The following is a 25523-nucleotide window of genomic DNA, read 5'->3' as shown; positions in this document are numbered from 1 at the left end:
GACCAGCCTTTGTAATCTGTAATGTGTGTTAGGCCTTGCCACATTTTCCTGGAGTTCTGTACAGTGTAATAGTTCTCCAGTTTCTGCCTATATACGATACTGGCTGCTTTTATACTCCTGCGAACATCATATCTTGCCTTTATGTAAGCTTCAGGATCACCAGACTTAAAGGCCATAGAGCGAGCATGAAGACTGTAGCGGACCCGAGCAGTAACCCATGGTTTCTAATTCGGATATGTGCAGATAGTCTTCTGTGGTATGGTATTCTCTGTGCATGTGCTGATGTAAGCTGTAAAGGCCCCGATATACTTCAAACGAAATCGAAGAACGAACTGATGTGACGTCATTTCAAACAAAATCAGGCCAAAACGAAGTTCGTTTTGTGGTCTTTTTGGAAGTTCGAAGCAGCTTGCCAAAGCGAACTTTCAGGAAAAGTTCGCTTCAGCTGCAAAACACCTTCATGCCACCATTGGTTCGTGACTGTAATGTAACAGGAGGTGTGCGCTGCGGCTCCGCCTTCATGCATGGAAGTCTTCTCTGACTCATTTAATCTGTTGAGTTTGTTGAGGTAAGATCTCCGCTGGTGAAAACATGAATACACAGGACAGCCGCTTTATAGTATAAAATTAAGTTGTGCTTCTGATGAAATGAGGCACTGACACTGTTTTTTGTGGTTGATACTGTAAAGCTGCTTGTTTTTAAGCAATCTATTAAATAAACATCTAAATAAATGTGACGTGACTGGAGTGCTAATTTGCAGAGCTTGTGGTAACATGTTATGATCAGATGCTTTTCACAGCACATATTTACATATACATATTCGCTCTCAGCAGTGTGGGCAGTGTCAGATGTTTGATTACAGTATATCGCAGCTCACACATTTCGAACTTCGTTTTACCCCTAAACGAAGAGAGAAAAATAACTTTGCTTGAAGTATATCAGGGCCTTAACAGTTGTCGCATATTCATCAATATTAACTGTAGAATCCTGCTGTGTTGCTGCTGTTCTAAATACATCCCAATCAGTACATCCAAAGTAAACTTTCAGTGTTTGTTCAGCTGCCTCAGTCCACACTCTGATTGGTTTCATTTCTGGGACACTCTGTTTTAACTTCTGTTTGTAAGTTAGGTATAGAAAAACCGTGTTGTGATCTGAACGACCAAAGTGCAGCTTGGGGTTTAGCTTTATAAGCTCCCCTAATCTTTGTATATACATGATCCAGCGTGTTTTGATCTCTAGTAGAAATGTTGACATGTTGATAAAACTCTGGAAGAACTGATCACAAGTCCCCAGCAATAATAAAAACAACATCTGGATATGTGGTCTCGTGTGTGCTGATAGTATCGTAAATAACACAGAGTGCTGTCTGTGTATCTGCTTGTGGTTGAATGTAAACCGCTGTGATAAAAATAACACTAAATTTCCGCGGTAGGTAGAAAGGTCAGCATTTCAACATCAATAGTTATATATCGGGTGAACAGTATTTTTACATAATACTCACATCCGAGCACCAAGAGTTGTTAACATAGATGCCGACTCCGCCGCCTTTGCTCTTACCAGAGGCAAATGTTTGATCACTCCGGTGTACGGAGTGAGTTTGTAGAGAGATGGCAGTGTCCAGAATATCCTCATGTAGCCATGTTTCAGTAAATATTAGTGCACAGCAGTCCCTGTACTCCCTTTGAATTGAAACACTGGTGCGGATCTCATCCATTTTGTTTTGCAGCGACCGAACATTTGCGAGCAACAGGCTAGGAAGGGGCGGCCTGGTTGCTCGAGCCTTTAGCCTAGCATGCAGCCCCGCTCGCTTGCCTCCCCACACAGCAAGGGACTCCGTGGCGGATCCGCATTCAAGTCGCCAAACCCGCGTGACTGTCACATCCGTTTTGACGCCGCCCAGAGGATCAGATCCGCATCCGGGCGGCACCATAAATTCTACTGTCAATCAGCGGATCCTGAGCGGACCCATGTCGGATCCGCGGACGCGCACGCGCCTTTACTGTAACGGTTGTATCAATTTGCGGGTCCCAAACGGACCCGCCGCGGAGGTAAGGTTTTAATCGCGGATGCGGAGCGGATGCAACGCGAAGCCAAGGCGGGTCCGTGATCCGCCTTCGTTGCGGATCCGTCACTGCGAGCAAGTGGACTCCGATACGGGTCCGTTCGCGGCAGAGGTGGAAAGTCCAGGGCTCAGAAAGTAAAAGTCCTGCCATATTTTTTTTCCACCCACTGAAGCATTAATGAGATAAATAAGTGATTAATTGAGTGATGATTGAGCATTATTGAAGACACCTGATGATAACAAGAATCACCAAAGGAGAAAATCACAATTTTTAAGACACCATCACAGTGGTCATGGTTTGCTTTAGTTGGGCTTTTGACCCTTCACTTTTTAATATTAGAATTTGTTTGGGCAGTTTTAACTGAATTATAACAGCCAGACAAGCAAAGACAAAAGATGATCAGGTAACGTTGGTTATGTTTTCACATAATCATTATTTGATCTGAATCACTGAACTCATTTAGAGCCCAATCTCTGAGTTAGATTTACATTATTGATTACAGCACAAAATCAGCTTTATCAGTGTAATCCAAATGGTTTCACAAACGTTGCTCTGAATAAAACAAAAGAAAACTTCTTTAAGGCACACACAGACATCAAGAATCAGTCTGTGAATCTCAACAACGGTGACAAGCAACATATTCTGATCAACTCTGAACATTAGAAAACAAGCTACTAAAAAGTCCCATAAAAACAGCAAAAAACAAAATAGTGAGAATAAAGAAAATTACTAAAACAATTCAGCTCATAATTTATTCATGCACCAATGCATGATGGGAGCCGTGGATGAGTTTTGATTGGTGGCACCCAGAATGCACTGCAACATGCTTTATGATGGCCACCACTGTTGAGATTCACAGGATGATTCTTGATCTCTGTGTGTCTAAATGAGTGCTTTTTTTCCTAAGAACTTTTGATGAAACCTTTGAATTATTTTGAAAAAAAAAACTGGATCTTGTGCTGTAGAGTCACAGTGCTGCTGTAATCAATAATGTAAATCTAACTCAGAGATTGGGCTCTAGATGAGTTCAGTGATTCAGATCAAATAATGATTATGTGAAAACATAACCAACACCACCTGATCATGTTTTAACTTTGCTTGTCTGGTTAGTTTTAATGCAGTTAAAACTGCCCAAGTAAATTCTAATGTTAAAAAGTCAAGGATCAAGAGCTCAACTAAAACAAACCCTGACCTCTGTGATGGTGTCTTAAAAATTGTGATTTTCTCCTTTGGTGATTCTGCTTGTTATCATCAGGTGTCTTCAATAATGCTCAATCATCACTCAATTAATCACTTAACTATCTCATTAACTTTAACACTGCTTCAGTGGGTGGAAAAAAAATATGTCAGGACTTTTACTTTCTGAGCCCTGGACTTTCACTTTCTGAGCCCTGGACTTTCCACCTCTGCGCGATACCTCCGTGGTGGATCCGATACGGAGTCCTTTTGCTGTGTGGGTCTCCTCCACTTGTGTCCCTCTACCTATCGGTTAGGCTTTCCAGGTGAGATCGAGAGTGGTAGGGATGCTCCGTTTGTGAACAGGTGTACAATGCAATCCAAATCCCGGAGACTACAAGACAGTCCATGGGTTCTCAATCCAATCTTTAATAACATCTCTCTATCATATATTATGTGTCCGCAATTTCCGTGAAACAAAAGTACTAAAATACTAATTAAAATAAACCAGTGTTTCCCAACCCTGTTCCTGAAGGCACACTAACAGTACACATTTTGAATGTCTCCCTTATCTGAACATATATTTCTGGTCTTGGAGTTTCTACTAACGAACTGATGAGTTGAATCTGGTGTGTTTGATTAGGAAGATTAGGAAAATGTGTACTGTTAGTGTGCCTCCAGGAACAGGGTTGGGAAACACTGAAATAAACACAGAAAAGGAGTGTTCTCGACAGGAGCGAACAAAGACGTCTGCCAAGTAGGGCACCATCTTGGATTGGGTATGGGCGCCCTGCCATAAATCATCAAACTTTATTACTGAAAATAATAAATTATTTTTTGCTGTGCAAAAAAGTGAATTACTGTAATTTGTCATTAATGTCACAATACTTAAAATAACAGTCAAGTTGTTAATTTAGAGATCATTTTACAGAGTTTTGACTATAATTTAAAATAAAAGAAAACTTTTTTTAGTTTTTTTAAATTTTTAGTAAAATTAAGATTTTGACCCCAAGGTCCCCAAATCTATAAGGAAACATAGCAGGGCACCCACATGAGACTCTTGACAAAGACTTTTGCCATTTGACAAAGGTGCTGTATAGGTCCTTTAAAGATAGGTGTTATATAGCGCTTAAAGTGGTTCCTCTATGATTACAAGCCAATTAACCACTTTTAGTGCTATTTAGTATTGATGGTGAGATGAAGCCTCATGAAGCATTGAAGCTTTTCAGCCAAGTGGTTCACATAAGGGTTAAATTCTCGAGGCTTCATTTGCTCACAATTCCACTTGGTGGTCAAAGAGTGTAAAACATGCAGATTCATTACAGATGACCTGATGTAATCACGTGATACACTGTATTTTAAGATATAACGGTGAAGAAAAAATCAATTTCCACAAAGACTAATATATTTATTTTAATGTAATGTGTATTTTCTGGTTGTAATGATTGTATAACATAACTGTGTAATAAACGTATTGGCTTCAAATGAATGGGGCTATCAAATATGTGTAAATCAATTCTTTGGTTATAACAGGCAGGAGGGGTGTTATTATTATTCTAAAACCACACATTCTAAGGGGATCGCATGAGTTTATATATCTGTCAAAATGTCGCGCCAAGATTCGAACCGCATCCTGAACCAGTCAGACAGAAGCGAGCCTTCGAACGTCATCAATGACGTCACTGATCTAAAGCGATGCAAGCCTCGATACGCGCTTCACTGAAAGCTTCCGGGATTTCTCGACACACGCTCCGAAGCCTCAGCACAGACCGTAACATCACTACTATTTAGCACCATTTTTGTTTGAGGTTATCATTGTGCTGGAGAGAGTAAAGCCTGTGCTTCAGTCCAGGAGAAGAAGAAACATTAATGTTATGCTGCATGTTTCTTTAATTAAAGGCAGTAGCTGTGTAGTTGTTGATGCAGTGATAGTTACATTAGATGTTACATGTGATGTTGTTTGTTAATGATTATACAAGAGTTTTACACAAAATGTTTCACAATACTACTAATCCAGAAAATACCTGTAACTTTTTTTTTAAATTACAATAAGAATTATTAAATATTATTTGAATTACAATATGAATCATTATTAATTTTTATCTTTAACAATTATTTCATTAATGGTAAATGTTTGGCACCCTGTGCTGCCATTCATTTTACATTTTTTAAACAGTGTATTGTAATGTTGTTTTTAATCCTTTCTGCAACTAAACATGGAAACTAAAAGACAGTTAGAAAACCTTTAAAGGACTATACAGGCTCTTAACAGGTTCTTTATACAGTAGTTGTGCTATATACCACCCCAAAGAACCGCTGAAGAACCTTTTTTTTGTGTATATGTGTGTGTGTGTGTGTGTAACAGTTACTTGATAATCAAATTAATCATTAGTCACAGCTCAAGATTAGTTAAAACATTTCAAAATGCATCTGCATTGTTTCGCACTTTGTGAATTTCAGCCAAACAGTCATTTTTTTTTAGTCATATATTTTGTCATTGAAAATTTCTTAAAAATTTGTGTTAAAATACTGTCTTGTTCTCAATGATAAGTATCATCTGTGCTTTATAAAGATGAACTCTTATATGAGGTCTGTTTTTTGTTGTTGTTGTTGTTTTGTTTGTTTCTTGAACTGTTGCCATTGCGGGGAATTGTTATGGCAGTCTGGTTAAGTCTCTCAAAGCCCACGTACCTGTTGATGGATCGTATATGGTGAAAACCACGCCACCTCCGATGCCCATGCTCTGGGCATTAACCAGACTCACACACAGCAGAGCAGCAATAGCAGCATCAACAGCTGAACCGTTACGCTTCAACATGTCACTGTAAGACATTAAAGAGCTCTGTGTAAAGTCAAGTGAACAATTCAAGTGACTTCATATTAGTAATGCAGATTCTAAGAATTCATGCAGGGAATCTTCCCCAGAAACATAAATGTGGCTCTTTAGAAACATACCTCCCAATCTTAGAGCACGTTCCGGCATCTGCTGCCACTGCTGCTTCAGAATAGCACTTATCATGGTGTCTCGAATTGATGGAATAAAATATTAATACCACAACCCCTGAAATCACTAAGCCGGCAATCAGGGGCAGACACCACTTCTTGCTCAGGCTTGGGCTGAAAGTAGACCACCAGAGTTTGAGATATTTGATATTTCTTATTTACATAAACAGAATTCAAATGTTCTGTGGAATCATTTTTATTTTTTAGGCAGAGAAGCGCTTATCTCTTCCTTATATTATCAACTGGCATACCTGATCAAATCATGTTTCAGTGTGTCACATAATACTTTTATAATTCAATATGGAATATGCTACATCTTGAACCTCTACAATTCTGAGAACTAGTAGATTTTCTTTTATATTTTAACATTTTACTAGTTTACTATTGTTTGTGTGTGTGTGTGTGTGTGTGTGTGTGTGTGTGTGTGCACAGAAAAAAAAAAGGGGTTTAAAATTGTACCTTTAGTGGTACAACAGTTTGTCACTGGGGCAGTACCTTTAAAGGGACATTTTGTACCGTTTTTACTCCAAAAAGGTACTAATATCAGAGGTGTAAAGTCCAGGTTCAGAAAGTAAAAGTCCTCCTCAGTATTTTGTTCCAATCACCTGGATTTTCTAATTAGCACAGTTTTTCAGCCAGGAGGTACACAGCAAAAGGCTTGATCAAGATGCATTTGGAGAGCATACGACTCGTTATGGTTTTGAATCACTTTCACGGTACTATTAAGCCTATTAACTCCAGTGTTAAATTAACTCTCCTGGCAGTATACAGGTCCTTCTCAAAAAATTAGCATATTGTGATAAAGTTCATTATTTTCCATAATGTAATGATAAAAATTAAACTTTCATATATTTTAGATTCATTGCACACCAACTGAAATATTTCAGGTCTTTTATTGTTTTAATACTGATGATTTTGGCATACAGCTCATGAAAACCCAAAATTCCTATCTCAAAAAATTAGCATATTTCATCCGACCAATAAAAGAAAAGTGTTTTTAATACAAAAAAAGTCAACCTTCAAATAATTATGTTCAGTTATGCACTCAATACTTGGTCGGGAATCCTTTTGCAGAAATGACTGCTTCAATGCGGCGTGGCATGGAGGCAATCAGCCTGTGGCACTGCTGAGGTGTTATGGAGGCCCAGGATGCTTCGATAGCGGCCTTAAGCTCATCCAGAGTGTTGGGTCTTGCGTCTCTCAACTTTCTCTTCACAATATCCCACAGATTCTCTATGGGGTTCAGGTCAGGAGAGTTGGCAAGCCAATTGAGCACAGTAATATCATGGTCAGTAAACCGTTTACCAGTGGTTTTGGCACTGTGAGCAGGTGCCAGGTCGTGCTGAAAAAACTAAATCTTCATCTCCATAAAGCTTTTCAGCAGATGGAAGCATGAAGTGCTCCAAAATCTCCTGATAGCTAGCTGCATTGACCCTGCCCTTGATAAAACACAGTGGGCCAACACCAGCAGCTGACATGGCACCCCAGACCATCACTGACTGTGGGTACTTGACACTGGACTTCAGGCATTTTGGCATTTCCTTCTCCCCAGTCTTCCTCCAGACTCTGGCACCTTGATTTCCGAATGACATGCAAAATTTGCTTTCATCCGAAAAAGGTACTTTGGACCACTGAGCAACAGTCCAGTGCTGCTTCTCTGTAGCCCAGGTCAGGCGCTTCTGCCGCTGTTTCTGGTTCAAAAGTGGCTTGACCTGGGGAATGCGGCACTTGTCCACCTGTCTGACTCAGTCCACTGCTTCCGCAGGTCCCCCAAGGTCTGGAATCGGTCCTTCTCCACAATCTTCCTCAGGGTCCGGTCACCTCTTCTCGTTGTGCAGCATTTTTTGCCACACTTTTTCCTTCCCACAGACTTCCCACTGAGGTGCCTTGATACAGCACTCTGGGAACAGCCTATTCGTTCAGAAATTTCTTTCTATGTCTTACCCTCTCGCTTGAGGGTGTCAATGATGGCCTTCTGGTCGGCAGTCTTACCCATGATTGCGGTTTTGAGTAATGAACCAGGCTGGGGTTTTTTAAAAGCCTCAGGAATCTTTTGCAGGTGTTTAGAGTTAATTAGTTGATTCAGGTGATTAGGTTAATAGCTCGTTTAGAGAACCTTTTCATGATATGCTAATTTTTTGAGATAGGAATTTTGGGTTTTCATGAGCTGTATGCCAAAATCATCAGTATTAAAACAATAAAAGACCTGAAATATTTCAGTTGGTGTGCAATGAATCTAAAATATATGAAAGTTTAATTTTTATCATTACATTATGGAAAATAATGAACTTTATCACAATATGCTAATTTTTTGAGAAGGACCTGTATGTGAGATCACACTCAAGAGTGTTAAAGTGTTAAAATAAGAGTGTTAAATGAACACTGAAGCAGTGTTAAAGTTAATGAGATAATTAAGTGATTAACAGTGATGAGTGAACATTATTGAAGATATCTGATGATAACAAATCAAAATTTGTTAGTCACCATCATGGAGATGAGGGTTTACCTTAGTTGAGCTCTTGACCCTTGACTTTTTAATATTAGATTTTGTTTGGCTGCTGTAACTGAGTTGTAATAACCACACAAGCAAAGAGAAAAGATGATCAGGTGTTGTTGGTTATGTTTTCACATGATAATTATTGAACTCATTTAGAGCCCAATCTCTGAGTTAGATTTACATTATTGATTACAGCAGCACTGTGATTCTACAGAGGAAGATCAGCTTTATCAATATAATCTGAAGGATTTCTCAAAAGTTGTGTTCAAGTCTGATCATCTTTTCTGTTTGCTTAAAGCTGCTGTCTGTAACTTTTTTTGTGTTCAAAATTTACAAAAATTATATAATCAGAATGTACAACATGAATCCATTTTCCAAACCGTGTTTTTGTCTTACCCTGAATTATTATGGTATAAGTGTAATAAGTGTTTATATCCGGACTATTTCAGACCGGACTGGTAGGACCCGCCGCAGAGTATCACAGTAAGTGCGTGACTCGCCATAGACATACATGGGGAAAAGTAGCTCCGGCTACAATGTTCTTCCGCAAGACGCTTGCAGTTCTGTTTATTAACCGCTAGAGGGCCAAAAATCGAGGACTGTAGCTTTAACTAGCTGTTAAAACAGCCCAAACAAAATCTAATATTAAAAAGTCAAGGGTCAAGAGCCCAACTAAAGCAAACACTCATCTCCACGATGGTGGCTTAAATATTGTGATTTTCTCCTTTGGTGATTCTGCTTGTTATCATCAGGTGTCTTCAATAATGGTCAATCATCACTCAATTAATCACTTAATTATATCTTTAACTTTAACACTGCTTCAGTGGGTGAAATAAACATATGGCAGGATTTTTACGTTCTGAACCCTGGACTTTACTCCTCTGTGCAAAGGGCAGCACAAGTGTCTCAGTGGGAAACACTGTCTCTTCACAACAAGACACAGTCTGTTTGAGTAACTTTATCATGTAGTCACACACAGATCAAGATTTTGGATATGAATCACAACAACGATGATAATCAAAACTAAAAAGATTGGGAATCAAAGATGAGTTTTCTACTATGAAGCCGCCCATCATGCATTGCAGCATGAAGTGTTTTTTTTTTTTTTTTTTTTGATTGTCAATTTCGTTTTGTACTGTTTGTAACATCAGGGTACTGCGATACATTTCTAGTACCAGTATACCATGCAACATTAGAATATATGCATGTGTATAGTTTGTGACCATAAGAAAAATACTGATTACTGGATATCATCCGAGATGAACTACAGTGAATTAGCAAAGTAAGTAAATGATTATACTAACCGAGGAGGTGGCTCTGTGGATGCAGCGCTGATTCCTGGAAGATCTGATCTCTGTGCGATTCTGACAAAAATAATAAATAATAATAATAAATAAATAAAAATAAAAAAGCACTACAGTAAATTAGCAAGTGAATGTTTATACTAACAGAGGGTCAGAGGTCACTGGTCCATCACTCGTCACAGACACACCAGTGGGTCCTGGAGCCTCTGATCTCTCCCTGCTGGTCCAGAGAGTAATAAAAAAGTATTTTATAACACACATATACGTATAAACATTCATATAAACAGCATCTTAAGCTGCTTGAAAGTTAACTTAAATTTATTCATCTTTTATTATCTGTTACAGCAGCAACTGAGAATCTGCTCGCACACTATAAAATCCAACAGTTGTTCTAAATAATATTTTTTTAGTTTACTTTACTTAATGTCTTAATTTAGTTGTAAAAATGTACTGTATTTTTCCGAATATAAGAGGACCATGAATATAAGACAACCCAACCTTTTCAAGATGTACTTTTTGGAAAAAGACTTTTTGAAGACCAAATATTGTCTTTTAAAGAAAATACTTTATTTGAAAATAATTTTCATATTGCATATATTTACTTTATGGCATAGCTACCATAAAAATAATGTGAAGCTCTCATTTAGCAGATTTCACACAAACATTTCTCTTTACCGTATTTCATCAACTGACCAAACCTGACCAAATCATGTCATGTAAATTATTCTGTCACTTCATCCTTTTATCATGCAAAATGGAATATGCTACATCTTGATCCTTTACAGTTATCATAGTACTGTGTGTGTGTGTGTGTGTGTGTGTGTGTGTGTGTGTGTGTGTGTGTGTGTGTTTGCATGCTTCATCACCTTGACTTGCTTGTGAGACAACCCATTATTGAATAGTCCCTGTCCACCAGTTTAAAGAAACTGTAAAATAATAATAATGTTTAGAATTACATTTTATTTTTTTCATTTCAGTTTATTATGAGCATACACTGTATTTTTTGTTCTGGTTTCAGAGATCCAATGCTGGTATGCCATACAAAAAAAGCAGCTTCTCTCAAATTTCAGTGGAAAAAAGAACAAAGATTTAAAAGATATGGAACTTTCTTTCACCCTCTCAATATCAACGCATTTAATAAAATATGAAATAAAATATATTACCGTAGTCAGAGGAGGAGCTGAAAGGACAGCCGTTGTGTTGGCACAGCAGATTAGATGTAACATTTGCTACAAAAACAGACAGTTGAATAGTACACATGGTAACCGCAGGACTGTCCACAGTGCTGCTTCCTGTGAAGCTGTTTCCTGTTCATGTCTGCAACACTGCTGAGCGTGTTTCCTTGAGCTGTATTTGAACCTGTAGGCCTACTTTGTACATACAGTTTTCAATTAGCCTATTGTGTACAGTGGTGTTCTAAGAAGAGGAGGGAAAATTGTCACTTTTTGTTTTTTTAATTCAATGTAAATGAGGATCAATATATCATATGTCATGCAAGCGTACGGCGGAGCTTTGTTTTCCCATATTTGATGTACTTTTGAGTGAACTATCCCATTAAGAAAAAGTCATACAGGGATCAACAATACAGACAAAAATGAAAAGGTCTCCTGTTCTGATACCAGGCTTCGCTTTGAGAATAGTCTAACAAGCTTTTCTCTCATTGGTTGATCTTGGCTTCAGCTGCAAAATTCAGCATTTGTGATCACGGAAGTACATAATTTTTTTCCTCCCATGCTTGAACAAAGAGGGGTGATGTCAGGTTATATGAAAACTATAAACAGAAACAGTTATAAAAAGAAAACTATCAACTTGAACGAAAAAAACAACAACATTTTAATCATCATTAAATGTATATTTACATAACGAGAAAGGTGCATAATTACATGAAGATCATGTTTACCATTGACTCACTCAACATAAATAAAAGTTTATACTTAACGTTTGAATTCAGGTGTGGCAACACAGAAATAACTTTATTTTCTGTAACAATTATTGTTAGCTAAAAAATACAACTGTTTTTTGTTTGTTCATGTAAGTTCCGTTTAGTTTGTCTGGATGGGCAATGAAGAACAATGAAGAACAATGAGCGCGCCTGGCAACCGAACGGTGCTGCATGTGCAGTTCACACAGCATAAATCACCCGAGTCTGGCTTTCGGTCAGTAGAGTGTTCGTGTCAGTTAGTTTGATGAAGCTAGACAAAATATGATCAGGTAATATTGTTTACTTGAAGATATGAGGATATTGCTAGTGATGTTAAGGTATGAGCCGAAGCTTCGGAGCGTGTGTCGAGAAATCCCGGAAGCTTTCAGTGAAGCGCGTATCGCTTTAGACTAGGAGTTTTCAAACTTTTTTGTCAACTGAACCCATTTGACCAAATAATTTACTTGAGATTTGAACTATAGGCTACATTTCAATAATTTAATTGCACATTTGCATATTTACTTCAAAAATATTGATTTATCCATTTGAAAGTTTTTTATCAGTAGTAATTTTACATATCTATTGTTGTTACACATATAAACTAGTTATGTGACAGTAAGAAAAATGTCCTACCTGTTAATCGACGTGCGACAACACCGGCGGGGGCTTTTAAACCTCTAATTCAAAAGTGAAAGTAAAAAGCCCATGGCCACACGGGCATTCATAACGGCTCCGCGCCACGCACGGTTATGAACGCCCGTGAACGCATTTTAATGATGGATTCATTATTATTCTTAATGAAAACAAACAAACAAACAAAAAAAATAACAGTAAATGACAAACTCGCTTAAATAGGGGCATTTACATTTCACTTTGAAACCAAATCTTCCTCCATCATCTTGTCAAGGTGAGGCGAAATGGGCGAAGTGAGGTGATCTGTGCTTGTGACTCTTGTTCAGCCATAGACACATTCAGTTCTGTACCTGAATGGTCACATGGCATGCAGATTAAAGAAATAAAATATACATTTTTGTTAGCAAGTTTTATTTATATTTTTTTTATTTGAATATTATTTAACCTATTTGTTTGAATTTAATTACTTAATTATAATTTAATTAATTGCTTATCATCAACTTATGAACCCCCTGCAATTCCCTCACGAACCTCCGTTTGGGAAACCATGCTTTAGACCAGTGACACTGTTGATGACGTCCGAAGCCTCGACTGGTTCAGGACATTTTGACAGATATATAAACCCATAGGATACCCTCAAAATGTGTGGTTTTAGAATAATAATATCACTCCTCCTGCCTATTATGACCAAATAATTTATTACATACCACCAGAAAATACACATTATATAGATTTGAATATGTGGAAATAGTCTATGTGATTTTTTTTTTCATCACCATTATTTCTAAGCCTTAACATGGTGCAAAATACAGTGTATAACAGATCACATCAGGGTCTTTATAATAAATTCACAAAGGAAACACCAGGAATAATATAACACACCGTAAACTGAAACGAGACTAAAACCTGAACAGAGTAAACTAAGTGCAAAATTAATTAGGAACTGTGGAAACTAATAAGCCCAGGGAACCAAGGCAAACCAGAACCAAAACACACTTAAACTAAACAGAAATAAACATACACCTGACAAATGCAATTTGTGTGAGGTCATTTTTCCAAAAAAAAAAAAAAAAAAAAAGTCCCCGAGTTTAACCAAATGTGTAAACAAACAACACACGAACAGCAAATTACAATTTAATTATCAATGTGTACTTCTTTTGGAGATGCTTTTGTTTTCTAATAAACATATTAGATAAAATTATAGCTGGCTATTTTTAATATTTATAAAGTTTGTAGCAAGCTTACCAAATTAATTACGGGACCCTTCAGAATATTTTGTGAAAATGCTCAGTGACATTAAACTGTATTGTACAATGTTTCTTTAGTGTAGGTGGTTTCTTAGCTAGGTGGTTGTGTGGTGGTAATTCATTCACATTGACAATATGATAGAAAATCCGACTAATCACATCTCTTATTTGCTCCTGTGGAAGTTACGCTTCATAGTTCATTAAAAGGGAAACCTTGTTGATGTACTAAGCGCCACTGATTTCAAAAGAGTGAAACACAGCCGAGAAAGTCTTGCAACTTCAAATTCAAAGACTAGTGCTTTATATTTAATTGGCAGCTATTCAGTGAAGGCAAGTTTATTTATATAGCACATTTATGCACAATGGTAATTCAAAGTGCTTTACATAAAAAGGAAACAAATACATAAGAATTAAAAAATTGATGTAAAATGTAATGAAATCAGTTCATAAAAATAGAAATAGCAATAAAAGTAGAGAATAAAAAATGTATTAAAACAGTTTAGAATAAAAAAAGGATAAGATAAATAAATAAAATAGAGTGCAATAAGTTCGGACGTGGCACAGTGCTCATTCAGTAAATGCACAGCTAAACAGATGTGTTTTGAGTCTGGATTTGAATGTGACTACATAACTGCAACTTTATATCTCACACTGCAAATTTATACAAATTTCTTGCACTTGACTATTACTTAACTCACAATGAGAAAGTGAGAATGTTGCAACGACAAGATATAAAATCACAATGACTTTTTCTTTCTATTTTTTTGGGGGGGGGGGGGGGGGTTAAATCTGACACAGAGACACTGAAGATTCTGGGTAAACCCCAAATCCAGCATAGAGGGGTTCAGTGAATGTGGTGTTGAATGTGTATATGTGTGTGAATGTGTGTGTGTCAGAGACACTGTAGAAGGACAGAGTGCCGGCCGACACGTCCACATACACTCCTACTCTATTAGAGCGGGCTGAAGGGCCAGATACATCAGTGCTCTTATTGTTGTACCAGACAGTGTAATTCTCATCAGAACAGTTCAGACTCCAGGACTTTTCATTGAATCCATACGAACAGTCAATCCCACTTTTCCTGTTGATGCCTTTATATGCCACTGCTACATTACCTGAGCCACTCCATTTAACCTCCCAGTAACAGCGTCCAGTCAGACTCTCTCGACACAAAACCTGCTCTCGGTCATTAAATCTCTCTGTATGGTCAGGATACAGCTGAAGATCATTCACATATGTTGTTTTTTTATTTCTGTCAGACAGGATGAGTCGAGTGTGTGCTGTGTTTGGATCCAGTGTGAGATCACAGGCATCTGAACACAGAAAGAAAGATCAGAACAACTATGACATCATGGAGAGGTGTGTGTTTGTGTGTGTCTGTGAGGACTTACATTTTCTCAGTCCTGGTGTGATTCTGAAATGTCCTCCATGGTCCAAACTATACGTTGACAAAAACATGCACACAAACAAAAATTATTTGGTTTGAGAAGATTGTTAAAATTGCAAATAAAATGAAATAAAAATGATAGTTTTGTGGCTATTAGTATGAGTATGTTAGCCTTAAAGGAATAGTTCAACTAACAATGACAATTGCGGCATCATTTCATCTCCCTCACAGATTTCTGTCCCTACTTTAAAAGTCCATGCAGCCAAATTTTTCAAGATCCATAAAGGACATAAAGGCATTGTAAAAGTCATATGAATCAAGAAGTTTACTTAACTAAGGCTTTAATTCAAATGTTATTCTATAAACCCACACTATAGAGTGCATCAAATATAGTAAACACAAAAGTTTTAACATGCTTGTGCCAGGATACACAGACTCAAGTACAAGATGGTAAGTAGAATGCAACAACTGAGGCTTCATTGAACAAAACTGCAGAAACTGGTGATTAAAAAGCAGTTGATCAAAAGAAATGGAATAGATGAATGATAATGACAGTCTCTTATGGCTCGTTTCAACCGAGCGGTAGGGTTCGGTTCAGTTCAGTAAAGTATGGATTTGGGACGGTAAACCCTGATCCAGCTTGCGTTTCATGGTGTATGCCGGAAAGTAGCGATTAATGTAATCTTCACATAAAGGCAAGGCAAGGCAAGGCAATTTTATTTGTATAGCACATTTCATACATAATGGTAATCCAAAGTGCTTTGCATAAAGAAGAATAATAAAGATAGAACATAATAAATAGAAATAATAGTAAAAACAGAATTTTGCTATCTGGATGAAAGAGCTAGGAAGTTTCAGGGAGTTGAGTTTTTTTTTTTTTTTTTGTCCGTCAGAGCGGATCTATATGGATTTTCCTCACACGACAGTCTAGCTCTACCTGTTAAGGCACTCAAGTACATACAGACACACACATGTCTGTACGTAATTGACCTTAGTCAGTGGCGGAGTCATAACTGCCCCACATACTTGAGTATCTGCAGATTGTAGTTTGGATCCTTCAGTTTTTTGTTGAGCAGCTGGACTCCTGATTGTCCTGGGTGATTGTAGCTCAGATCCAGCTCTCTCAGGTGTGAGGGGTTTGAACTCAGAGCTGAAGACACATAACCACACCCTTCCTCGGTCACCATACAGCCTGACATCCTACAGACACACAAGACAGTCTGATAAATGAGGAAAACTACCCATGTCCATCTGTTAATATGTCTCTAAATCTACAAAGATGCCCTGATTACAAGGTTTCAGAGTTGTATAGTTTGTTGCTATGGCAAAATTGTATTTATAGTGAAAGTGTTTTTAGAATGAAAGTTATGTAAGTATTATCTACACAATATCTTTAACTTTTTCCATTAACTGATTAAATTCAAAGACATACAGACATGATTATTTTTACTTTCTAAAACCTATTAACTTGACAAAAATATGAAGATGAGCTGTAGTATGTTTTTTAATAGGTATGTTTTAAATAGAAAATCTAGTCAGTCAAAATTTGTGCCTCAAGGCCATTTGGTTTGTGAAGTTAAAAATGTAAAATTAAGTGGAACTGTTGAAATAGCTTCAAACAAGTGCTAAAATTCCAAATGTATATACTTGAATCCCTAAAACTCACTATTAGTGCTAAACAATGTACAATGTACACAGTATTAAGCATCCAACATATCAAATATCAAATCTTGCATACCTCAGTATCTCCAGCTGACAGTTTGAATGCTTCAGTCCATCAGAGAGCAGCTTTACTCCTGAATCCTGCAGGTCATTGTTACTCAGATCTAGCTCCCTCAGGACACAGTTTGAGGATTGTAGAGCTGATGACAAACTCTTACAGCACTGAGCAGTGAAATTACAGCCAACTAGACTGAAATAGTGAAAAACATGAGAATTGTATTACCTCATTATTCAACTGTATTTCAATAATATTAGCTTAATTCTTGCAAAAGACATTCAAATAACATGATGAAATGATTAAAGACATTAAAAAATGATTAAACACTCACAGTGCTTTTCTGCAGTTCCTCACAGCTGGTATCAGTCTTCTTCTACCATCATCTGATGTGTTGTATTTCTTGAGGTCCAGCTCATCCAGCACCTCCTCTGACATCTGAAGCATGTAGGCGATTGTTGAGCAGTGAGCAGGAGAGAGTTTACTCTCTGAGTGTTTGTCTAATTTCACAAACTCCTGAATCTCTCTGGACAGAGTCTGATCTTTCACTTCCAGCAGACAGAGGAACAGATTGATGGATCTTTCAGTGGAGAGTCCATGATCATCTTTGATCTTTTCTTTAATGTACTGTGTGGTTCTCCTGATGCTCTCTGAACTGTTTTCTGTGTGTGTCAGTAGATCCTGTAAGAGTCTCTGATTGGATTCCAGTGAAATGCCCAGCAGGAACCGCAGAAATAGATCCAGGTGTCCACTCTTTCTTTCAAGGGCTTTATCTACTGCATCCCTATGCAGATTATGTATCACATCACAAAACTGCAATGTGTCAACATTTTTGATTACATAATGATAAAATGCATAGAAAGCAGCGAGAAACTCCTGAACGCTCAGATGAATGAAGCTGTAGACTTTCTTCTGATGAATCACAGATTCCTCCTTAAAGATCTCAGTGCAAATCCCAGAATACACTGAGGCGTCAGTGACGTCTATGCCGCTCTCTCTCAGGTCCTCCTCATAGAACATCATATTGCCCTTCATCAGCTGTTTGAAAGCCACTTCAGCAAGTTTCACAATCACTTCTCTGTTGGACTGCAGGAGTTTCTCTGGATCTCTCTCTTCATACTTCTGATTCCTCATGTTGATCTGAATCAGCAGGAAGTGGATGTACATTTCAGTCAGAGTTTGAGGGATTTCTGCACTCAGATCATCTACCAGGAGCTTTTGAAGCACAGTGGATGAGATCCAGCAGAAGACGGGTATGTGGCACATGATGTGGAGGCTTCTTGCGCTTCTGATGTGTGAGATGATTCTGCTGGCTTGATGTTCAACACTGATTCTCTTCCTGAAATATTCCTCCTTCTGAGGCTCATTGAATCCCTGAATTTCTGTCAGACGGTTGATGTATGTGAAGGGGATCTGATTGGCTGCTGCTGGTCTGGAGGTGATCCAGATGAGAGCAGAGGGAAGCAGCTCTCCTTTCATGAGGTTTGACATCAACACACCCAGTGATGAAGTCTCAGTCACATCAGAAACTTTCTGAGCTTCTGAAAACATCAGTGTGATCCTGCTTTCATCCAGACCATCAAAGATGAACACAACTTTACTCTCCTCAAAAATCTTTACATCCAGATCTTGAAGTTCAGGATGAATATTCAGCAGAAGACTGTGAAGACTGTACTGATGATTTTGGATCAAGTTCAGCTCTCGAAATGGAAGCATAAACATGAAATCTACATCCTGATTGGCTTTTCCCTCGGCCCAGTCCAGAATGAACTTCTGCACAGAGACGGTTTTTCCGATTCCAGCGATGCCTTTAGTAAGAACAGTCTTGATTTGGTCTTTCTCCTTACATACTGGTTCAGGTGAGGCTTTAAAGATGTCATTGCAGTCGATTGGAGTGTCTTGTGAGTGTTGTGTTCTGGCTGTTTTCTCCATCTGTAAAACCTCATGTTCTTCATTCACTCCTTCTCTCTCTCCCTCTATAATGTAGAGCTGTGTGTAGATCCGGTTCAGGAGGGTTTCATTCCCTTGGCATTTGATTCCCTCAAATAATCTCTCATAATTGCTCTTCATGCTGGTTTTGTGCTGGTCTTTGACTCTCTGCAAGTCTCCAGTCTCCAGTGTGTGTGTCTGCAGGACTGATTCAGTTTTGTCCTGCCTGATATGGATCTGAGAGCGGGATGGAACAGATCTGAACACAACACAAAAGACAGAACTTCAACAAAATGTATGCATGAAAAAGTTCACATAGCATTACTATCTAAAGATATTAAATGCACTTTCTTCCTAAATTTAAAGATTAATAGAGACTGGTATGGCCTAATATGCATGGGCAGCTAATTCCACAGTTTTGGACTCACTGTTCGATCAAACACCTTTTTGTTTGAGTCTCGTTCTTCGCATAATAATTAATTTTTGCTTTTCTGATCTCAAAGGGAAATCAGAGAGCCCAATTATTAAAAGCTTTTTTTAACAAAATGTTTGTAGTTAATTCTAAAACAGAGAGGATACAGAGGAGCTGGACTTCAAAAAATACAACACATTAGACACATTAGAATGTAATGAAATTTTGTGTTTGTTTGTTTTAATATTGCTTAGACAAGCTAACAATGAATCCAAAATATCTGATATGATGCCTTAATGGGAGCTGCAATTGTGTTTCATTGCAATTGTGTTTCATAGCAAGAAGTCTCTTACCAGAGGTGGAATTTCTAATGCTAACTGAAAAAAATATATCCAAATTGTCTTTAAAGCATCTGTCAAATGCATACATGTTATCTTACTGTACCTGGGGTCAGAGGTCACGGCTCCATCACTGAAAGTAATGGGATTGCGCATGGACTGATCACTCTTCATTGACACACAGCTGGATCCTGCACCATACTCTTCTTTCTCCTTCCTGTCCTCCTCTATCACCTCACAGTGATGCATTTTGGATGTGTATTCCTCAACTCTTTCTCCTGATTTAAGTAATGTATCTGCTAATTACCTTCAAAAGGACAATAAAAACAAATGTACAGTAACATTGGCAACAGTCATGTTTCATCTCTCAGATTCATGGAGTAAAACAGTACTTTTTAAACTCCATTGCTCTTCAAAATCTACTAGTTTCTGAGGTCAGAAACCTAACCTGCAAATTAAACTAATAGGCTATCTGATTATCACTGTAAACATTGGATGTTTGCATTATATTTTTTTTCCTTCTGCACTTGCACTTCAGTGTGTTTCTCAATCAGAAGACAACATTCAGGTAAGGCCATCTCAGTCTGAAGGATCCTTGGAAGAAAGCTTTTGTTTTGTGCCCATCATTCAGCCAGTTAAATCCTTCGCATCACCCACAATCCTCTGCACATACTCCAATTCACAAAAAAAAGAATTAGCAGAAAATTGATTGACACTTTGTTTAATGCTAAACTTCGATTATACAAACAACTGAAAGACCACAGGATATTTATTCACTGTACTGTATCAACAGAAAGACTGATAGGCTAATATGAAGATCTTATTATAAAGTATTTTTACAAAAGTAATTTTAAATAGTACTTTTGCACCAACACTGTAGTGCAGAAACCTCTATTAGTTTGCTATGCACACTCACTAGTATGTCTCATTCTAGCCTTCAAGCTGTCTTCATGTATTACCCGAAATATTCTACTTCCTACTTCTAAAGCAGAGTCATGTTCAAGTGCTTTGTTGTTGGAAACATGAAAGCCAGGTTTATTGTAGCATATTTCAAAATCAAGTCACTAGCACAAGCTGCTATGCTTAGGTACTGACATGTCACCATATGTTGAGGCTCCTCCAGTAGTGAATGACAGATGAGTTGAGCAGCTAGATACAGACGTAATTGTGATAAAAAATCCTAAATAAATAGTCTAATTTTGTGATTTAAAAAAATTATTTCATGTCAGTTTGTGAGTGGCACGTGCCACTGAATGTTGTGTAATTCCAGTGCTACTGTATGCTGTTGTTGATCACACAAACTGCCCATTTAGAAACACAGAATACATCTATCATGGGCCACTACTAATACCACATTAGCAGTTGCATCCGTTACTGTCAACCTTCATTTTCTTCATGATGCTGACTAGCATTAATTTCTTCATGTTAAACTGCAATCTGGCTCTGAGATGTGTTGTTTTTGTAATCAAGCTGCGTATTCGATGCCGGTGTTATCAGTAGTGGAAGGCTCTATATTCTTCACACAGATGAGCTCTTCAAACTAAAGCTGTTGCATACTGTTCATCTGGCACACTAGTTCTACCACCAGACCATTAGGAGACAAGCATTAACCATGGATCTATGTATTTGTTCACTGATGTTAAGAATATTACTGAGGACATCCCCCAGACGTTGCGAACATCCTTTTAGCAGTTGGTCGGCTTTGTAACATTCGCTGGCAGACATTCTGAGGACATTTATCCTGGACAGTTTGCGAACGTCCCTATTCCGTCCCTCATCTGACATTTCCATAACAACATGTGCAAAATCCAGTCACCTATGCGTTTATTATCAGACCTGACACCTTGCAATTTAACTGAATATAGGCTACAATTCATTACTTGTTCCACATGCATGAAGAAAATAAGGTTGAATCCCAGGTGCTCTTAAAGGATTAGTTCACTTTCAAATGAAAATTACCCCAAGAAGCTATTTGTTTGTGTAAAAAAATATCCATATTTAACAAGTTATGAAATAACATATCTAGCTTCCACCAGACCGAATTCTGTATTCAGCGTATGCAGAAAGTGTAAAACTATTACAGTTCACAAAGCTTACGCTACGTCCTACACCTTCCCTATTAAACTTATGGGAAATGTGTAACTGATGCAAAGCCAGTTCAGCTTTTTCTGTAAGTTGAATACGGAAGGCATTCTGGCAGAAGCTACATATTTTACTTCAAGGGTCCTGCCGCTGATTTACTTTTAACGGTCCTGCCGCTGATTTTCTCAGACGTGAACTTGAGTCTGTTTAATTTTAGATTCATGTAATAATGGTAAATACACAGTGAATCATTTTCATGTGGCAAAAGTCACATTTGGGACAGCCTATCTTCAAATTTTGACCTTGGTCAAAGGAAATCCGAATTGTCAACAGTCTTTACAAATGCATTGTCTCCCAAAAAAAGTTTATTAAAGTTTGTATTATTAAATATTAAATTACATATGTATTTACTATTTATATTATTTTTCTTTTGTTATATTTGTTGCTTGAATCTTTTGTTTGTATTATCTTAGGTCCTTCTGTCAGTTATGGCCCTCAAAAAGGTAAGTTCAGTTATATAACAGTGGTGGTGTAGAAAACATCAATTTATCCTAAGTTGTGGCAAAAAGTAGAGTATTTTCATACTTAAAGAAAATAATGCAGTGGTCTTTAAATGGAAATTAAAGTGTTTGAACAGAGACACAAAAGATGGCAGCCAACAATGTAAATATCCTTAGCAGTAATGGTTTATTTTGAAATGTTTCACTTTTGGAATTGTACTTTCTACATCTCTCTAAACTCTGTGGTCTGTTATTTCAAGGTACCTGCAGTAAGGTGCACAAACACCACATGCATTGTGGAGGAAATTGATTGATTGATCCTTAAAAAAATAATCAGGTGAGATATTATATCATGATATGAGTATATCACAAAATAGTTAATTTTGATAGAGAAAATGTTGTTATTGTTACAATTTCAACTTCAATATTATAGGAAAATAATATAAATCTATTAGGGACTCTCCATAGTTTTTATACTGTACAAACTGTATATTCTGCCCCCTTACACTAACCCTGCCCCTACCCATCACAGTAAACTTTCTGCATTTTTACATTTAAAAAAAAAAAAAAAACAAAAAAAATCCATGTCCTCCACCTCAGGTTTTACTATCCTTATACATTTGGTACCCAAAATATAAACTGGTACACGCATGCGCAGACATGCACGCACGCAGTAAGAGCAGTTGTTTGTGAAATTAAAAGTATTTTGTTGACTTTTTTTTTTTTTTTGCTGGATAGTAGCTACTAATAACATATTGTAGTATGAAACTATCACAAGAACATTAAAGTTCTGTCGATAAATTAAACTCAAACTCATGTCCCGCACTTTTAAAAACAAAGTTAAGCAAATATCGTCTGTTTGAAATCCCTGCAGCCTATTTCTATGATCGCTTGCACTGTAACGAAGAATAACTTCTGAACTTACCACAGCATAACGGAGTTAAATACACTGCATCTCCAGACTGGCGTCTCTTCCGTGTCTTCTTTTACTTTTGTTTTCTGGTCACATAAGGTGACTTGAGGTGTGTTCCATTCGACCGTCAGTGCTCTTCAAAGTGAACTTCAAAGGGTATTCCGCCATCTTAAGTGAGATTCTAATCCGAAAGGGCCGTGCGTGTGTGGAAAGGGAAATGTAATCACTGTTATTGCGAAGTAAGTTTGAAAAAAGTAAACGTGGGCACTGGAAGTGAGCGAGACCTGACAGTTACAATGCAATTATCACGATTGTGTTTAAAAGACACATTGTAAAATAAACTGCATTAATTTTAATATTTAACATTGCAACAGTATCACTTATTCAGCAAGTATGACAATTTATATTAACTAAATTATACATTTTATTTAAATTGCCTTTATCAAAACAGTGAACACAGTGTATGAGTTTAAAAGTCTTTTGAAAATATATTGTGCTTTTAACGTCTTGTGAATGTCTATTTTAATTTTGGTGATGGACATAGGTAATTTTGTACAGCACTTTGGTCAACCAAGGTTGTTTTAAATGTGCTTTATAAATAAATTAAATTTATTATACATATAGGCCTATGGATGTATTATATATCCTGCATATATTATATGAACGCATGGTAAAATATATTACATTTATTTACTTAAGTAGGCCTATGTCATCATACCTTAAACTCCGGGGGGACAAAAAATGGATAAACTGGAATAGCACTGATAAAATATGCAGCATTTTTAGGAGCTGTGGGATATCGCAATGCAGTATGGCTGAAACAATGTTATGAATAGCTTTCTGCACGTTGCCTGCTCAAGTTTTATTGGCACCCATAAAGCATCCCAGCAAACAAGTCTGGATCTGTCACTGGATCTGAAAAACGGTTTTACTTTTGCTCAACAGCAGCATGATCACAGGAGCAGTGCTCAGTATCCAGCAGGAGAGCCGTAATTTCTGCGGTCGGATTCAGCACAGATTTTGTCCCCCTGTCGCACGACCGCCTGGACCACTGATAATGTTTTTGAAGTATAACGTGTTTTGAATTATATTCAAGCCATCAATTACACTCTGCACACATTAATACAACACAGAAAGAAAATTAGTATAATTATCACTTTTCTGACATTGTGAATCTAATTTAGATGACAAACTTTTGTTGTCAAGTGTAAGGATCTCACCATATCAAAGTCATCTTCTATATTTGTCACATTCAGCGTGATCTGAACTCTGGATTCATTAACAGATCGCTGCAGGTCATAGTCAAAGAACAGATAGTTCAGGATCACCTGGGATGAGGGAGAAAGAGAGGGGAGAATGTTTTTAGACAAAAGACTAAAATATTTCAAAATAACATAAACCTATGGTTTATTTATTAAAACACATAACCTTAGCTATATACAGAATGAACAAATGTTTTTCAGGTTCGGAATTGAATCTAGTTTTGTGTTATACCTGAGCAACTGATGTGGATGCATCCATCCATCATAAAAAAATTAATCCATACAGCTCCAGGGGGTTAATAAAGATCTTATGAAGCAAACCAGTGGGTTTTGTAGAAAAAATATCCATATTTAAAACTGTATAAAGTAAAATAACTAGCTTCCAGCAGACGGCTGTATGCATCGATTTGCATCGGATGAGTAACCTCTGACCTGACGCATGTGCAATGATGAACACGGACGCACAGAGGATAGAGCAAAACAAAACACTGGTCATGAATCAGAAGTTTAAAACAAGACATTTTAAAGAGAAATGTCGGTGGATTTTTAATATAAGAGAAGAGGAGCTTGAGTTTGTTGCACAAGCCCTATTTGTTTAAACAGCGTCTAAGCTTACACTACTCCTACATCCTGCGTCATACATCGCTTCAGGGGTTACTCTTTTGGCGCAAGTTGACTTGCACAGTATGCGTACAGTCGTCTGGCAGAAACTAGTTAGATTATAAAGTTTTAAATATGGATATTTTTCTTACAGAAACCCATTGCTTCTCTTCAGAAGGCCTTTATTAACCCACCTGGAGTCTACAAATCTACTGACTTGCCTTTTCTCGGTGAGAGGACATTGACAGACCTAACAGATGCCTCTAACTTTCTTGCTTGTTGAAAAAATAAGAACAGGAGCATGAACTTAGAAGTGTAGAACTCACAAAACATTCAAATGCAGTTCATGCAGTAATCTCACCATATGAAGGTGCATGAGTTATTTGTTTCCTCTGGCTATGAAGTCTCAAATAATAGCAAACATGTTGAAAGTTGCCCGAGAGGCAATGTTTCTGCTGACTCTCTGACAACTTTCAACATGTCTGATATTATTAGAGCTGGTTAGTAGGGAATTCAGTTCTTTCAGTGCTCAATAACTA

At 37.5% G+C, this 25523-nt stretch overlaps 2 protein-coding genes across 6 annotated transcripts in view; both read right to left on the bottom strand.

Moving 5' to 3' along the window:
• The window catches only part of LOC125271570 (glutathione hydrolase 1 proenzyme-like), a 35133-nt gene extending 22467 nt beyond the window's left edge, over window positions 1–12666 (bottom strand). The window contains exons 1-7 of one of the 5 annotated variants that reach the window (XM_048195646.1): window positions 12598–12666; window positions 11207–11272; window positions 10910–10969; window positions 10189–10263; window positions 10044–10103; window positions 6195–6356; window positions 5931–6061 (exon numbers count right to left, since the gene is read on the bottom strand). In XM_048195646.1, coding sequence (XP_048051603.1) covers window positions 5931–6061; window positions 6195–6356; window positions 10044–10103; window positions 10189–10263; window positions 10910–10935 — 454 coding nt within the window. In that variant the 5' untranslated portion in view covers window positions 10936–10969; window positions 11207–11272; window positions 12598–12666. Of the gene's footprint in view, window positions 1–5930; window positions 6062–6194; window positions 6357–10043; window positions 10104–10188; window positions 10264–10909; window positions 10970–11206; window positions 11620–12597 lie in introns of those variants that run through there. The other 4 variants (XM_048195649.1, XM_048195651.1, XM_048195648.1 and 1 more) reach the window with 4 other exon arrangements.
• Window positions 12667–14625: 1959 nt separating this feature from the next.
• LOC125271568 (protein NLRC3-like) lies at window positions 14626–23265 on the bottom strand. The gene is made up of 7 exons (XM_048195644.1): window positions 23135–23265; window positions 19734–19934; window positions 17283–19136; window positions 16970–17143; window positions 16258–16431; window positions 15236–15282; window positions 14626–15157 (listed from the first exon to the last, which is right to left on the bottom strand). The coding sequence occupies exons 2-7, from the start codon at window positions 19874–19876 to the stop codon at window positions 14628–14630; spliced, it is 2922 nt and encodes a 973-aa protein (XP_048051601.1). The 5' UTR covers window positions 19877–19934; window positions 23135–23265; the 3' UTR covers window positions 14626–14627.
• Window positions 23266–25523: the final 2258 nt, after the last annotated feature.

Source organism: Megalobrama amblycephala, linkage group LG7, assembly GCF_018812025.1.
Source record: "Megalobrama amblycephala isolate DHTTF-2021 linkage group LG7, ASM1881202v1, whole genome shotgun sequence".
In the NCBI taxonomy this organism is placed as follows: Eukaryota; Metazoa; Chordata; class Actinopteri; order Cypriniformes; family Xenocyprididae; genus Megalobrama; species Megalobrama amblycephala.
The sequence above is the reverse complement of the archived record's forward strand: the minus strand, read 5'-3'. Positions and strand labels throughout refer to the sequence as shown.